Source organism: Anser anser (assembly GCF_964211835.1).
Source record: "Anser anser genome assembly, chromosome: 1".
NCBI lineage: Eukaryota > Metazoa > Chordata > Aves > Anseriformes > Anatidae > Anser > Anser anser.
The window spans coordinates 130,280,143-130,294,575 of record NC_139720.1 but is presented as its reverse complement, the minus strand read 5'-3'; the positions used below and the strand labels follow the sequence as shown (position 1 = coordinate 130,294,575).

At 41.1% G+C, this 14,433-nt stretch overlaps 1 protein-coding gene across 1 annotated transcript in view; it reads right to left on the bottom strand.

The window, feature by feature from the left end:
- Positions 1 to 1,212: 1,212 nt before the first annotated feature.
- Positions 1,213 to 14,433, bottom strand: part of VEGFD (vascular endothelial growth factor D) — a 30,148-nt gene continuing 16,927 nt past the window's right edge. The window contains exons 2-7 of the mRNA XM_083821563.1: positions 12,965 to 13,175; positions 9,131 to 9,321; positions 6,699 to 6,847; positions 5,831 to 5,928; positions 2,796 to 2,991; positions 1,213 to 1,873 (exon numbers count right to left, since the gene is read on the bottom strand). Coding sequence (XP_083677689.1) covers positions 1,747 to 1,873; positions 2,796 to 2,991; positions 5,831 to 5,928; positions 6,699 to 6,847; positions 9,131 to 9,321; positions 12,965 to 13,175 — 972 coding nt within the window. The 3' untranslated portion in view covers positions 1,213 to 1,746. The remainder of the gene's footprint in view (positions 1,874 to 2,795; positions 2,992 to 5,830; positions 5,929 to 6,698; positions 6,848 to 9,130; positions 9,322 to 12,964; positions 13,176 to 14,433) is intronic.

Genomic DNA, 14,433 nt, shown 5'->3' with positions numbered 1-14,433 from the left:
TATAGTTTCAGGCAAAAGTGTATTGTTACTCCATATGCCACTAGTGCCATCAGTTAAGTGTCTAGTTCAGTGTGAGGTGCCTGGGCTTGCACAGCATCGTGCCTCTGCAGCTCCTTTGCTTTCTGAGGAATGTGCTAACAGTGAAGACGACATTAATCCCACCACAGGATCGGGGTACCCCCGACTACGGGTGAGGTGAAAAGTGATGGGGAGGTTTGTTTCTTTTAAGAACCTTTGCATAGCTCAAAGACTTCACCCACCATGAATATATGTCTGAATTTAGAGACTCTCAGAAGAGTGAGGGAAGTGTAATGGTGTGCTGCTTCTACTGCTTGTCCGGTTCACCTTATTTTGCACTGGGGTCCTGTTCTGGTCCTTGTTCATATGGCAGGCCAATTGCATGTGGCCTGTGCTCTGCAGGAAACCCCTCAGCAGGAGAGCCCAGTGCAGATGAGGAGGCGACTTATAGGATTCTTATAGGATTGAATTCTGACTTTATTTTTTAAAAAAATCTACTTTTCCCTATAAAAATACAACAAATAAATAAAATAAAATAACCCTCTGAGATGCACATCAAAAAGCTATTTTCTATTCCACACATTGTGTCGACCTTTCCATCTCCGTTGCAGTTGTTTCATTTCCTCTGTTCCCTCCATTCACAATGCAGTATAGAATTGGAGAATTCGGCAGAGCGGAAAAAATGATTCAGTCATCAAGACCATCACTTCCAGTTCAAGATTGCTGCTTACAATATTTTCTCTAGAATGACTCAGACCAGACTTCAGTGGCTCAGAAAATAATGTTGTCCTTGTACTTGACTTGGTTAAAACACTGTTATTCAGGCCTCACACTGCTGAAAAGAATTTCAGTGCAAAGGACATATTTTCATGGCATGGTAAGTTAAAAGCAAAATTATCGTTTCCCTTAGAAAATCACTGAACAGTTAGTACTAGTGTGGCTGTTATCCCCTTAGGGAGATTAACACACAGGAACAAATAAATAAATCACACATAGCTGTCAAGCAGATGTGGGAAAAATTATTCTTCCATACTGAAATTATTGGACCAAGTGACCTTGTTTTGACCTGGGGTTGGGCAGGAGCCAGTCCCAGTGGGACAAACATAAGGCTGTGCTTGAGGTGGCTTTGGGTTTTTGCTTATTTTCTTTTTGTTTGGCAGAGTTTTAGCAAAACAGAGAAAAAATCAAAACCACTCGAATAACTGATGTATTTATTTTCTTATATACACTTAAATATGGCACATCTGACAGTAGTTGTACAATAAACTCAAAATGATAATCAAAGCTGGACAGTAGATCAAATAACTCAGTGCTGACCCTATTAGAAGGCAAATCCTGTACACTGAATTTCTGAAGAAAATTTCACCCTAGAGTTGCGTTAGCTAAGGATTCAGAGGCTAAGATTATCTAGTCTCAATTTTTGAAAGACTGGCTGGTGACTGCGACTCTATTACCAGTACCAGCTTCATCTTCCATAGCATAACATTGAACTGGCTCTTTCTGCACTTTCTTCCACACAGACAGAAATTCATCAGTTGTTTTTACCTCTTACAGAACAATTATCAGTGTCTCAGAGGACTGACCTGCAGTTAGTGATAAATAAATAAATGCAGACTGGATTCATTCTTCTGCTGTTAATGTGGAAGATGTTCGTGTTTACTACTGTTTGAAAGTCAGTGACAGCTACGTTGCGAAGCAGTGGATTTTTGTGGAATTGAGGAAGTTCAGTCAAGGATTTTCTTTGCTTTGAGACCCATGAGAACCTCTCTTCTCCTTCGGACAACGACAATGCCTGGCACACGTTGGTTTTGCAGTGGGGCATGTTCTGGGTTGGGATGGACATTTGTCCTCACAGCTGTTTAACAAGGGAGAAAAAAGGAAAAAAGAGAGGAGCATTTTAATATGATAATTCTTCACTGTCACTTTCCCCGACTTTTTCATCATCCAACACGTAGGAGACATTTGAGAAAGTGCTGACACCCTACAAAAAGGGAGTAAAGACTTTGCTGCCTGGCAGTTGTTGTCTGCAGCAACATGTCTTCTTGTTGTCCATTCATCCACAGTCAACCTAAGTAATTCTTTCATTTCTTGCGTGAAGGAGTATTTTAAAAGCATATTTTCCATTTAAGTTTTGCTAAAGAAACCTCAAAACTAGTTACACAAAAAGATTTGGAAAATGCATGGAGTGTAATAGCCCCAAAACAATTTTCCTGGTTCTCAGAGGAATCAGACCTGATTGGATGGCTTTCTATGTGTACAAAATTTCATTAGCTCTAGCAAATCATTTGCTCTGAGGACAAATTTAATAGGGAATGAGCTGCATGGTGTGGGTGTTAATTTAGGGTACCTTTGTCCCTAGAAGTTCATGAAAAAGCATTTGGCTGTCACAAAGAACACAGGTTGGGTTCTGACTCGCTGGAAGTGCAAGATTCAGTGTCTCACAGTTAATCCCCTTTGTAACACAGTAATTTCAAGTGTAGCACTGTTTTAGCAGTCATTCCCCTAAGAATAGGGAAAAAAATAATAAATCTAGGTAGTTGAATAACATCCTTGTCCAGATTTCTCAAAACATTAAATGTTAATTAAATAAACCTTAGACTCTTCTATGACGTGAGTATTGTAAATACTATCTCTATTGTTATTATTATCTCCATAATTGCAGCAAGGTATTTTATCCTGGGTGGCACTCCTAGCTAATTCAGCACTTGCACCTCCAGCATCTATGCAAGCTAATTCAGATCTTGCAGTATAGGCACTGAATGACAAGGAGCGCTTACCTGCAGGTTTCAGCATGAAATATCTTGTGTTTCTGAGCACAGCTTTCCTGGCTCTCCCTACACAAATAGCAGCTGCAGTTCTCTTTACTTTGAAAGAAGTCTGTGGGACACTTCTGTCTACAGATGCATTCACAATTTTCTTCATCAAATTCCATAAGTTGTCCACACATAGCCAGTTCAGCAAGAGGAGGGAGTCCTGCAATAGTTCAAAAAACTTTTAGTGTTAGGCTTTACAAGGCTAAATCCTGCTCTGTAAGACACTGTCTCTTTCATTGCAATCAGTAGGACTCACATGTGTACTCTTTGATTTATTCTAATTTTATAATTTCTGCTGCAATTTACAGTGCAGAAATGGACTTCTCGAGTTTTTCAAGGGAGGAGTGAGCCGATTGTTTCACTAACTCTGATACTGTTATTTCTTGTGGGTTGAACCCTGCATAAAAGTACTTTATTTTGGGGCTGTATATCAGAAGTGCCAAATGTTAGGTTTTGGAACACACAAACCTTTACTGCGCTGCAGGTTTTAAAAAGAAAAATCTTAGAAAGGATTTAGTGGATGCCCTAGTCAAAGTTGCATATGCACACAAACTAGCACCCTCACTGCTCAATGTATTTCACTATCCATACACTCTGGAAATTTTTACACAAATAATATTATGTCTAGCATGATGCAAGCCAGTCTAGCACTTCAATAAGCAACATATGTACACTTGTCAGTTAACGAAAGGAGAAAATACTTTTTTTTCAGAAACAAAATCCCAGCCAAGCGAACACTCCAATACCTCATCTATCTTCCCTCAAAATACACATCTGGAGAACAATATGAGGCTAATCCTAGAAAAAAAGGGGAACATATTTTCTGAAAGCCACATTAAAACACTGGCAGCACATCCCTGGTTAAAGGTCACGGCATATAATGTGTCACTGGAAAGGTAATTTCCTGTAATTTTACAATTAGCTATTGGATTTAACCTATGGAATGTGGAATGTAACCTGTATCCATGACCTCTGCAACCTGAGCTGTGCTCTTACTGACCAGAACAGGCCTGTATGTTACTTGAAAGAAACCATCATTATTTACTTAATGCTGAAAAACCAATATCCAAAAAATAAAAATAAAAACCAAGTCCTATTTGAGGAGAGGAAAGAATCTGCCCCAAATTCTTGGAAAACAAACCACTTCCTTGGGGTGATAAAGCTTGGCGGGTATGAGTGTTTCAGTCTCACTGTTTTAACATCAAAGACAGAGTTTAAGTTATTTTGTCCTAGCCACAGCCAAGCACAACGTGCTTCAGAGAGTTATATTTTATCTGAGGAAATATTGAGTTTATGTCAACAAAAGCTATAATTCAACAAGCCACAAATTCTAATCTCCAAGCTGACCTTACAAAAGGCCAAGAGTGAAGAGGACTTTGGCTATTCATAGTCCTTTGGACATACTCTGAAATAGGGAGTACTAATCCTTTCTTGAGTGAAAAGACTAACATGAGTTTAACTACATAACTTGATGGTCAAATGATCTGATCCAGAATAAGAACAGATCCTACAGAAAAAGTTATGCAACCAATCTATTAGCCTTAGGACATTGCAAATAACAGAGTAGCTTAAGAAATTATTTAGTTTTACTTTAACTTGCTTGCTAGCTCGCTTTTATCATTGCCTTGCCTGGTTTTCTCTTTTGCTTGCTGAATGTAGGTTAAACCACAGAGTCAGGGCTTCCATGTCCATCTGCTCTACTGCTGTCACAATTTTACTTCAACTGTTACAATTTCCTAAGAAAATCAGTTACTTTAAAAAAGAATTACATAGGGCTTGGGGAAGATTTAACTTTACTCTTAATGTTTACTGCTAGTAGGTGTTTTTATACTTACTCAGTTCCCCCACAGAATATTTCCTGCAAATTTATTTGAGAGAGTAAAGTTTTCCATGAAAAGCAGAGGGAGAAAGGAAGTACTGGACACTTGTACTTACTTTCACAGATTTATAGAATCACAGAATCACAGAACGGTTTGGGTTGGAAGGGACCTTAAAGATCACCCAGTTCCAACCCCCCTGCCATGGGCAGGGACACCTCCCACCAGACCAGGTTGCCCAAAGCCCCATCGAGCCTGGCCTTGAACACTTCCAGGGATGGGGCATCCACAGCTTCTCTGGGAAACTTGGGCCAGTGCCTCACCACACTCTAAGTGAAGATTTTCCTTCTAACATCTTATTTAAATCTCCCCTCTTTTAGTTTAAAGCCATTACATCTTGTCCTATCCCTGACAAAGAGTCCCTCCCCAGCTTTCCTGCAGGCCCCCTTGAGGCACCGGAAGGCCACTGTAAGGTCTCCCCGTAGCCTTCTCTTCTCCAGGCTGAACAACTCCAACTCCCTCTGCCTGTCTTCATTTTACCCTCTCCCATCGTCTTCCATAGATCTTAAAGGGCGTACTTGCATACTCTTGAGTATATATAGCGTATCAGTTTAAAAGACTCCCAAATACCTTATTAGACTACCTAAAAGATAGTCTAATACTTTCAAAGATTATAATCTTTTGCACTGACTACAGCTAATAGGAAGGACTGATTTTACCCATTTTATTTCTTATTCCTGATACATCTGCTGTCAAGAATTTCCCATAATGAAGATTCAACACCTTACCCAAGCAACATATTCCAGGGGATAATTTTTTCTACAGTTAAAAAGCTTTCCCTAATGTACGTCATGCAATTTAAGGCAAATGCAAAATAAATTAAAAAATAAAAATAAAATAAAAAATCAAGGGTGCCGACTTCATTAACTCTTTTTAATACATTCCTGGTTCTTATTTAACTTGCTAATATAGATGGAGTAAAATGTCCACGGAAAAAACATGAGATGGGGATAAGCATATACGAGCGTTTATTTTCAGGTGATTTTCTACACCATAAGCCAGGCCCATCTATGTAGAATTAAAACTGTACCTCTCAAAACAGGAAATGGGACATAACCAAAATGAAACAGAAGCAGCTTGGACATAGTAAATAAATGTATCCATTGGTAATTTTATCTTTACCTTCCTGTCTGTTGTGATGCTGTACATCTACAACACATTCACATTTGTCACTATCCCAGATCCATCCATTATGGCAAAGTTTGTTGGCAAAGGGACAACTAGGAAAAGAAAAAAAAAAGATGGAAATTAAAAATAATTAAAAATAACATCATGTGCAGCATCATAGTCATTTGGCAAAATGAACCTATGCTTAAATATGTACAATGGACTGTTTTCAGGGTCAGAGGGACCAGCCTGACTTTTAGGTACTTGGATCTTGGAGGGGAGCTCACCAACTGGAAGAAGGCTGAAGTTCTCCAGTGTCTGCAAAGGAAGAGGATTCAGAGCAGCCAGCAGGCTGAGTGAGGGCTGGAAGTGGCTTTGCTGAAATGTCACCTATTCCCCAGCCCAGAAGTCTAGCTGAAGGGCACTTGCAGGGTCAAGCCTACATGCAGGGCTAGACAGAGACTTCTGAGCTAACTTTAAATGACTCTAGCTGTGTTTCCAGAGTGTTTGTTGAGTTAATGTAGTCGGTTTCCTTTGGGACTACAGCATGTTATGCCATACTTTGGAGTCAGATGTGAGATCACTTTTCTCCGGACACTGAGCCTGACAGATGCAAACCAGAACTGAATAAAAAAATCAAATCCATGGTTTGCATCAATTATGACCCAAGGTGGCATGAGGTACGGGAGAGTACTTTAGGCTGATCTCAGTACTCTCATGTGCCCTGGCTGAATAATGTGTGAGCAGAACTGCTCATGTCATGTTAAAAAATAAAATCTTTTGGGATAACAGAAAATGAGGGCACCGTTATAATCAGAACAAAGTAATTTTCATACCTTAGACCCCACAACATAGGTAGTCACTTGTAAATGAGGGAACTTACCCATCTTCTTCTGGGTACTGGACAGATCTTCGTATGATGGTGTACTGATGACGCTGGGTATTTGATAAACACTTACAGCCAGTGTGATTGGCAATTTTGATTGGCACAGGCTCTGGAACACTTGTCAAGGGAACTGAGATCTCAAAGAGCTAGGTAGGTGAAATAAAAGTTATTATTTTTTTTCAGTTTCCATTATGCAATTACTATATTAAATCAAAACTTCTTAGCCTTTGCCACCATTTGCCTCACCACTGCTCCTTTCTAGCAATAGTTACCATAGGCATGAATGAGCAGGTGGGCACTGAGGGTTTTGAAGTGAAAGGGAAACAACGCCTATCACTGTAGAAACTTGCCAAAATGGTCATCCCAGAGTCATATAACCAGCTACTAAATACCCAAGATCACCCCAAACTCTTTGCAAATGTACTCAAATGCCTCTTTTGAATTGCAAGGGCAAGATGGAAAAGATATAGACATTGGGAACTTTGTTCTCAATTATATCATCAGTTGAATCTCAGCCACTAATAGAAACATTTAGCTCTCCTAAGGTACTCACAGCTTGCATCTTAAGGTCCCTAACTTAAGTCCCACAGACTTCTTAGAGACAGAGGAAACGGGAGTAAATAAAAGAAGTTCAGTGCACTTTAGTTGGGTTCCTGGAGGGAATCATTCTTTGTTGATTGTAGTAGGAGCTTAAGGAACCAAGCAGCCTAACTTCAGTCATGCAAATTGTTTAAGGTGATCTCTGGGTAGCCTTGTAGAAGCCCTGGTTCTCTGGGCAGCTCTATGTCGGAGTCCTTGAAGTGACCCACACCCCCTCTGACCCAACAGGCCAGCTTTTTTCAAGTGGAAAGTAAGGCATAAAGTACTTCTCAGCATGCCAGGTTAGTGCTGCATCCAGATTCAGTGGCTGAGAAATAGTCCTAAGCCTGACTGTTTAGATATTTAAATGTAGGTGTCATAGTCTCTAACTTCAGGTGGCAGGAATATCTTTCAGTGGATATTTTATGCAAGGAAAAAAAAACATACTCTTACTTTTATGGGAGTAATTTCATAGATTTTAGAGAAGTCTGGGCTGCTGGTAGTGTGTCCAGGACTGGAATTAGCTGGGGGCTTTTGAGGGAATGGTTATTTTGAAGGGCACTAAAGGAATGTTACACTCTGCAGAATTGCAGCTTTTCAACAAACTTATGAACTGCTGCTCCAAAAACACATAAGTAAGTAAATACTTTTTAGCATGACCTAGCTCCCTGAGCTGATCAGATGTCTTTTGTGTATAGCCAACAGCTCATAAGTGCTTTCTCTGTCCGGTGTGGAATGAAAGCAATTAATGAACATTGACGCAAGAAGGACAGGTCCAGTGTGCCCAGACACAAAGGAATTACATTACAAAAAAAAACCTGAAACAATATGGAAGTGAATCAGGCCTGCTGACCTTCAAATGCTTCCCCATAAGGACTTCAATTTTGTTCTTAAAACAAAACAAACAAAACTGCCCTCAGTCTTTGTTCTGTCTTAAATAAAAACCTATTTGATAACTAGAATTTAATATATTAATACAAGTACAAAACGTTTTATAAGTAGGGGTGCCCGAGATGAAGATTAATCTAGGAGGACCTGTTCATTTTGTAGGTATGGACACTGATGGTTTCAAACATATTGCTGACTGAAAGTACTGAAGCTGGAACTGTGCTCAGTTCCCGACTGGAGCAAGGTATCTCAGTACATAGACGCTAGAGGGAGTCTCCTGAAAGAAGCTCTCTGGATACTCTCTCTATGCTCACTTTTTGGCACCAGTCATTAAAATTCACATATTTGTTTCTTTTTGCACCTAAGCAATAACTGGCTGCTGGTTCAAATCTTTCTTTTCCGAAGTAACTTGTGATTTGGGACATTCAGATCCTGAAGCATTCATATTGAGAGCAGTTGTCATCTGCTGCTGCAAGTGTCTCCTTTTAAGGCTCACAAAACTGTACCTCAATAACTATTAACCATCCTTGTGGAATTAATGGCAATTTTGAGAATGCAGCTCACAGACTCCTGGCCCCACACAACAAATTGTCCCAGATTTTTTCCTTTGGTGGAGGGCATTCCCACGAGCCAATGCTCTCAAGAGGTTCCAGCTCCAAGTAACAATACGTTAAAGAAGCATTAAACCCCGTAATGTCACATGAGCCTACAGTCACTTTCTCAGGACCTGATTTTCCATCTCTACGCATATATAAACATTTGTAATAATACCACATGAGTGTAAAATGTCATTGCACATGCCTGTGTTCACTCCACATAGATAAAAAAAAATCAATTCTTCTGTTTGTTATGACAGAGCAGACAGATCTTTCATAACAGGATTTCAGAAACCAAACATCCTCTTTCCCCTCCCTTCTTTGAGAGCCAGGGCAAAGGGAATGCATGTAAATAGGCTCATTTACCGTTTTTGACACGTAAGTTGTACTCGTGTTCATGCAGCTCAGGCTCTCCTCATTGCAGCAGCCTCCACATCTGAACACGTTCACACAGGGAGGCTTGAAGAATTTGTTGGTTGTCGTACCCAGCTCTTTGGCAACCTCCACACAGGTTTCCCTTGGCACACACTGAGTCTTTTGCCATTCCTCATCTATGACTGGAGAGAACACCATTTTTATGAGCAATCACGGCAAAGTAAACCTCTGATTAGTGAGGCAAAAACATTACATAAATGAAAATGAAGTGCTGGCAGGCCATCTGCACTTACTTGGATCAATTTAAGAACCAGAGAGAGGCGGAGTACAAAATTATCCCAGTAACTTACACCAGCTGCCCTGGCAAAGAGGTCGCTACATTTATCCGCCTTTGGTTTTCAACAGGGATGACCAAAATCTCCGTTCGTGTCCATGGGTTAAGTAGGGCCACATTGATCTCTGCTGGCGGAGGATCAGCTCCCCAGAGCCCATCTGGTCAGGCTGGCCCCAACCCTTTCTTCTCTCCTGCAGGGTCTTCTCCGTGCTGCCACCCTAGCCTCTCGCCATGCATACCCCACTGTGGGCGCATAGAGCCTGGGCCTGACTGGAAAAGCACATTAATGATTAACAGATTCTGGTCAGAGGGTATTAGTACTCCCACTGGATGTCAGCCAGCGAGCTGTTTCCAAGCTGCTGAATGAAATCCAAGACAAACATTCTCACACCTAAATACCCTCCGGGGTTTTAAGTTGGAATAACAGGAATATGAATTCAAGCGTGTTTTATCTATTCAAAACAACGTGGCATCTTTCAAATACTCAATTGGTGTAGACTAGTAATTTATTTCAGACCTATCTGTCAAACTCTGACTGTGAGAAGGAATAATGCATTCACTGGCTGAAGCACGGAGAGAAAATAGAAACATTTACATAATACCATCTCAGGTCTTCTTAGAGGTGGCCCTGCTTTTTTTTTTCTGCCTTTGCTTATCTGATTCATGTTATGGAATTACTCGAGAGTCATCAGTGCTTGTGCTTGAAGTCCTTAAAATTCTGAAAACATTTTTCCTGTCTGCCCCCCTCCAGCAGGTTTATGAAAGATGAAAAGCAACTTCTATACTATTAAGAAAATTGCTCTCCCAGTGCAGTCCATCTCCCTGCTATCGTGCCAGCAGTATGTACATTTATAGGGAAGTTCTAAAAATATGTATTTTTTCTGGAAGACTTTTAATCTAATTGCTATACTATGTCTTCAGATAAGCCTTTATTTCACTCTCTCCTACCTGACTTTCCTTTTATTTATTTAATTTTCTTCAACTAACTGTGTATATTTAAATCAGTTTGTTTATTTCTGCAGAGTTCTTCACTATGGCTGATTCACTTTACCTTCCAGTCATTCAAAAATTACAAAAAATAACAGTTTAGGGTCTGGATTCTGATTTTGCTTCCTGTAGCATAAATTAAAGGAAGAATCACTAAAATCAACAGAATTTTCTAGAGTAGTTGAGTCTATCAAAGCAGCAATCTAATCCTAAGCCTTAAAATAGAAAATAAAGTGTTTGCCAAACTTACTAAAGTACATGCATGTAATCACTTCAGATGTCACTTCAGTGAGGGTAAGCAGTGATGACCTTTCCAACTGCACATACCTTCCCTTTATTAATCACATTATTTATTTATTTATTTATTTATTTATTTTAAATAGAAGGGCTGCTGTAGGAAGGGCTGGTCAAAAAAGCGGGTGTCATGCTTTGTTGTGAAGCACTGTGGTCGCTGTGATCTCCCTGAGCAAGCACAGGGCATTTGCTCCAAAATCTGGCTCTGATGATACACACTCAAGCTTGAAAGTGCTGCTGTTGTATGTGAACTGAGCTGCTCTGAGGAGGTTGTGGTGGGACAGGGTGAGGAGGACTTTCAGTAAGTTCATTGTTAAAGCTCTAGAAAGGAGGAACAGTCTTAAAATCGCCCCGTTGGAGTTTGGGGTGCAGTGGCAGATGGTCTAGCAGTGAAGCTGTGAATAGGCTTGACCCAGCCTTCTCGTCATAGCACTTTACTAAAACAAAGCAGATGCTCTTGGCAAAAGGGACAGTGCTTACTGACTAGAAAGGGTGTGGGAAAGAAATACATGTTTATAGGCTCAGTTTTTTAAAAAGAGCTTTAATACCTTGCACATATTAAAATATTAGAACAAAGTCGTTTCTGTTCTGGGATTATTCCACTTTGGATGGAAGAATGGAGAAGATGACCCAATAGGCTTTTTTTAACTTAAATTTCAGTGACTGGACTTTGATTGAGAAAGCTGACATACCTGTGTCTAAAGTTAGATATTTAAAGGGAAAGAAGGATGTGAACTAACAGCTGTGACAAGTGGTTATGAGAATATTACATCTGTACAACTATAGGTATCTGACTTTATTACCTGAAGAGTTACATTGTTCTGCCATTGAAAATGCCTATTGCAAAAAGCCTACATTGCCTCAATACAATTTGACAACATCCTCTGTTGTTTCAGTGTATTGACAAAAGGAACATTTATTTTTTTCATAAATACAGAGGCTCACTCAATGAGCAACAGTGAATAGAGAAATACAGCATTTGACCCTGGGTACTACTTCTAATAACAGCTACAGGAACTCCTAATGTTTCTGTATAGGCTTGTAAAGGTGTGCAAACAAAATGTGTAACATTAATTAAAGTCCCCTTAGTTGTTCTTCCAATCTGTATTGGATGCTGGGGTTTGTTTTGTTTGGTTTGTGTATTTTTGTTGTTGTTTGTTTGCTTTTGTTTTGTTGTCTCTACAAAATTTTTATGAGATGCTTAAAGCCATGCCTGTCACATAAAAACCCTTTTCAGACTGGCATTCATCTCTGCATTTCTGTTCCATGGTTCAGAGAACTAAATTGAGGCCTTTGCTCAGTCATAATTTAGTTGAAATGTAGAAGCAATAGATATGAAAGCGACAGCAATTGCGTGCAAATGTGGCTGTGGTTATTGTAAAAGCAGTGCTGGAACAGGATCAGCAATATCCGATTTCCCCAAAGGAAAGTGATATGGTCATGTCACTTCAGGGTAAAGACTGAACAAAAAAAGAATAGTTTGATCTATACTTGGTTAGCCTATAGTGTAGCTTTGCTGTAGGAAATCCATCTCCATGACTGAAGCATAGTACTTGATCTTTTATTTTACATCGGTGAACATATAATGGCCCTTGAGTCTCTCACCTACAGGGAACAGTATTCATTTTTGCTCCACGTGGGGAAACAGAATGTGATTCCCTTCACTCAGGTGCTGGCTGGCAGTTTCAAAGCCTACTTCTCTCTAGAGAGATTTCCTCAAATAGAGAGAGAAGATTAGGGCAATACCTCCTTCCTGCAGTTCCCACTCAGACACCGCTGATGATGTGCAGTGCCTTATATCAAAACACACCTAATAAAGAAAGGGATTTTGATGCCTGTAGTAAAGCTCGTTTGTTTTTGCCTGCAAGCAAATTCCAGGATCTGGCAAGATGCTGCTGGCAGGCCCCTCAGCCCATCATTCCAGCCCACTCTATGCATGTTTACTTCCCCTCTTTTTGTGGAGTGACAAATTCGTACATAATACATCTTTCCCTAGAATGGTACACACAGTACAGTAAGCCTTATTTGCCCATAAAAGAAGGAGACATACTCAGACTGTTGCCTGACATTTCTTTGTATGGAGTCATTTTCCATGAATGCCCTGCTCTTTCCAGTCCAGGTGTATTCTAGGAAACCCCTGGCAATTAACCCATTACTGCATAAGAAACGATGGTCCTGAAGCTGCAACCAGACTCCAAACTTGCACCCACCTTTCAGTGTATCAATGTCATAGAAAGCAGCAGCAAATCTGGTGGAGCGATGTGATGCAGAGCGGGAGTCTAAATTGGCCAGACTTTTGAGTTTTAGCCTGCATTTCCACAGCTTCCAGTCCTCAGAATGAGTGATTCGAAGCAGCTCTTCCAGGCTGGATGCTCTCCTGATCTGCTGCTCTGACCGCTCCAGTGCTGACAGAGATGTCCTCTGGAAGGAAAGGGGGAAGTCAGAAAGCCAGTACATTTACAGCCTGTCCTAGATGCAGCACACACAGCACTTGCACCAGAGGCAGCATATTGCAGAGAACAGCTGAGAATACCTGGGAAAACAGGAGAACACAGGAATGTCCCTGTTTTTAACGGTGCCTGATGTCAGACCGATCCACAGCATTTGTGCCCTTATAAATTGGGAAGGTGAGATACACCCTTCCTCATCCTTTCCATCACAGCCATCAGAGCTGATCGACCAATGCAGGCTGCACTCCCCATGTCCCTGCTCCCCAGGGAACCTGGCATGTCATGCCAGCACTGGGTCACCTCTGCAGACGACCTGAATGAGTTCAGCTGGCAAGGACAACCCGGGCACCTTTGCAGAGAGCCACCTTGGGTGGCAAAACTCTGGTGTCAATCAGGAGACATCACTGCAAGAGTAGGTGATATAGCCAGGAGATGCCCTAAATATGAGGGCCGACCCACACAGTGGGCAAACACGACATTCAACGTGCTGCAAAGTGCAGAGTGCATCTGCCGTTTCCCACCATGATTGCCGTCTGGGTCATGCCCAAGTCAGCCAAGGCGGCCTCACATCAAGCCTCCATGCTGTGGCTGTGCAGCAGTGTTAGTGCAGTCATTGCATTTTCCACCTTCATGAGGTACATGACCGTTCTCCACTTCCATGGGAGAACACTCCCTACAAAGGCCTACACTGTTAGTTTAAAGTCATTATTCACTTAAAAATACCTTTTTAACAGAAACTTAACAGTGCACGGCACACCACAACAATACTGGTTTCTTTGGCTGCTGCTTTCTGACATCTGTGTGCCTTTACCAAGACACTGCATATTTATTTCCACTGACTCACCAGGTCTGCTAAAAACTACTGCCTCCAACCCAAGCAAAAGGTTATCTTTGTAAATGGCTGTGCTCTGCTGGGCTGGTGCTCAGCTGTGTTCTCTGGTAATGCAGTCGGCTGTGCTTTCTGACTGGCAGATAAAGGGCTGCACTGCCAGCTCTCATAAATAATGCACCACGTCCTAAAGGCAAGGCTGAAAGATGGGAGCTGGTGATTCGGCAGTCAGCAGCCTGCAGTCCCAGCCAGCAGCCAGCTAGTGTTCTGCATGAGCCTAGGGAAAGAGTGAGGGGAATAGTCACCTATGAGAGAAAGATTTCTAGATGAGATCTGAAACCTAGGCATTGACCACATCTGTTGTTCGTTATTAAAACATCTGTGGCATTTATTTTGCAAT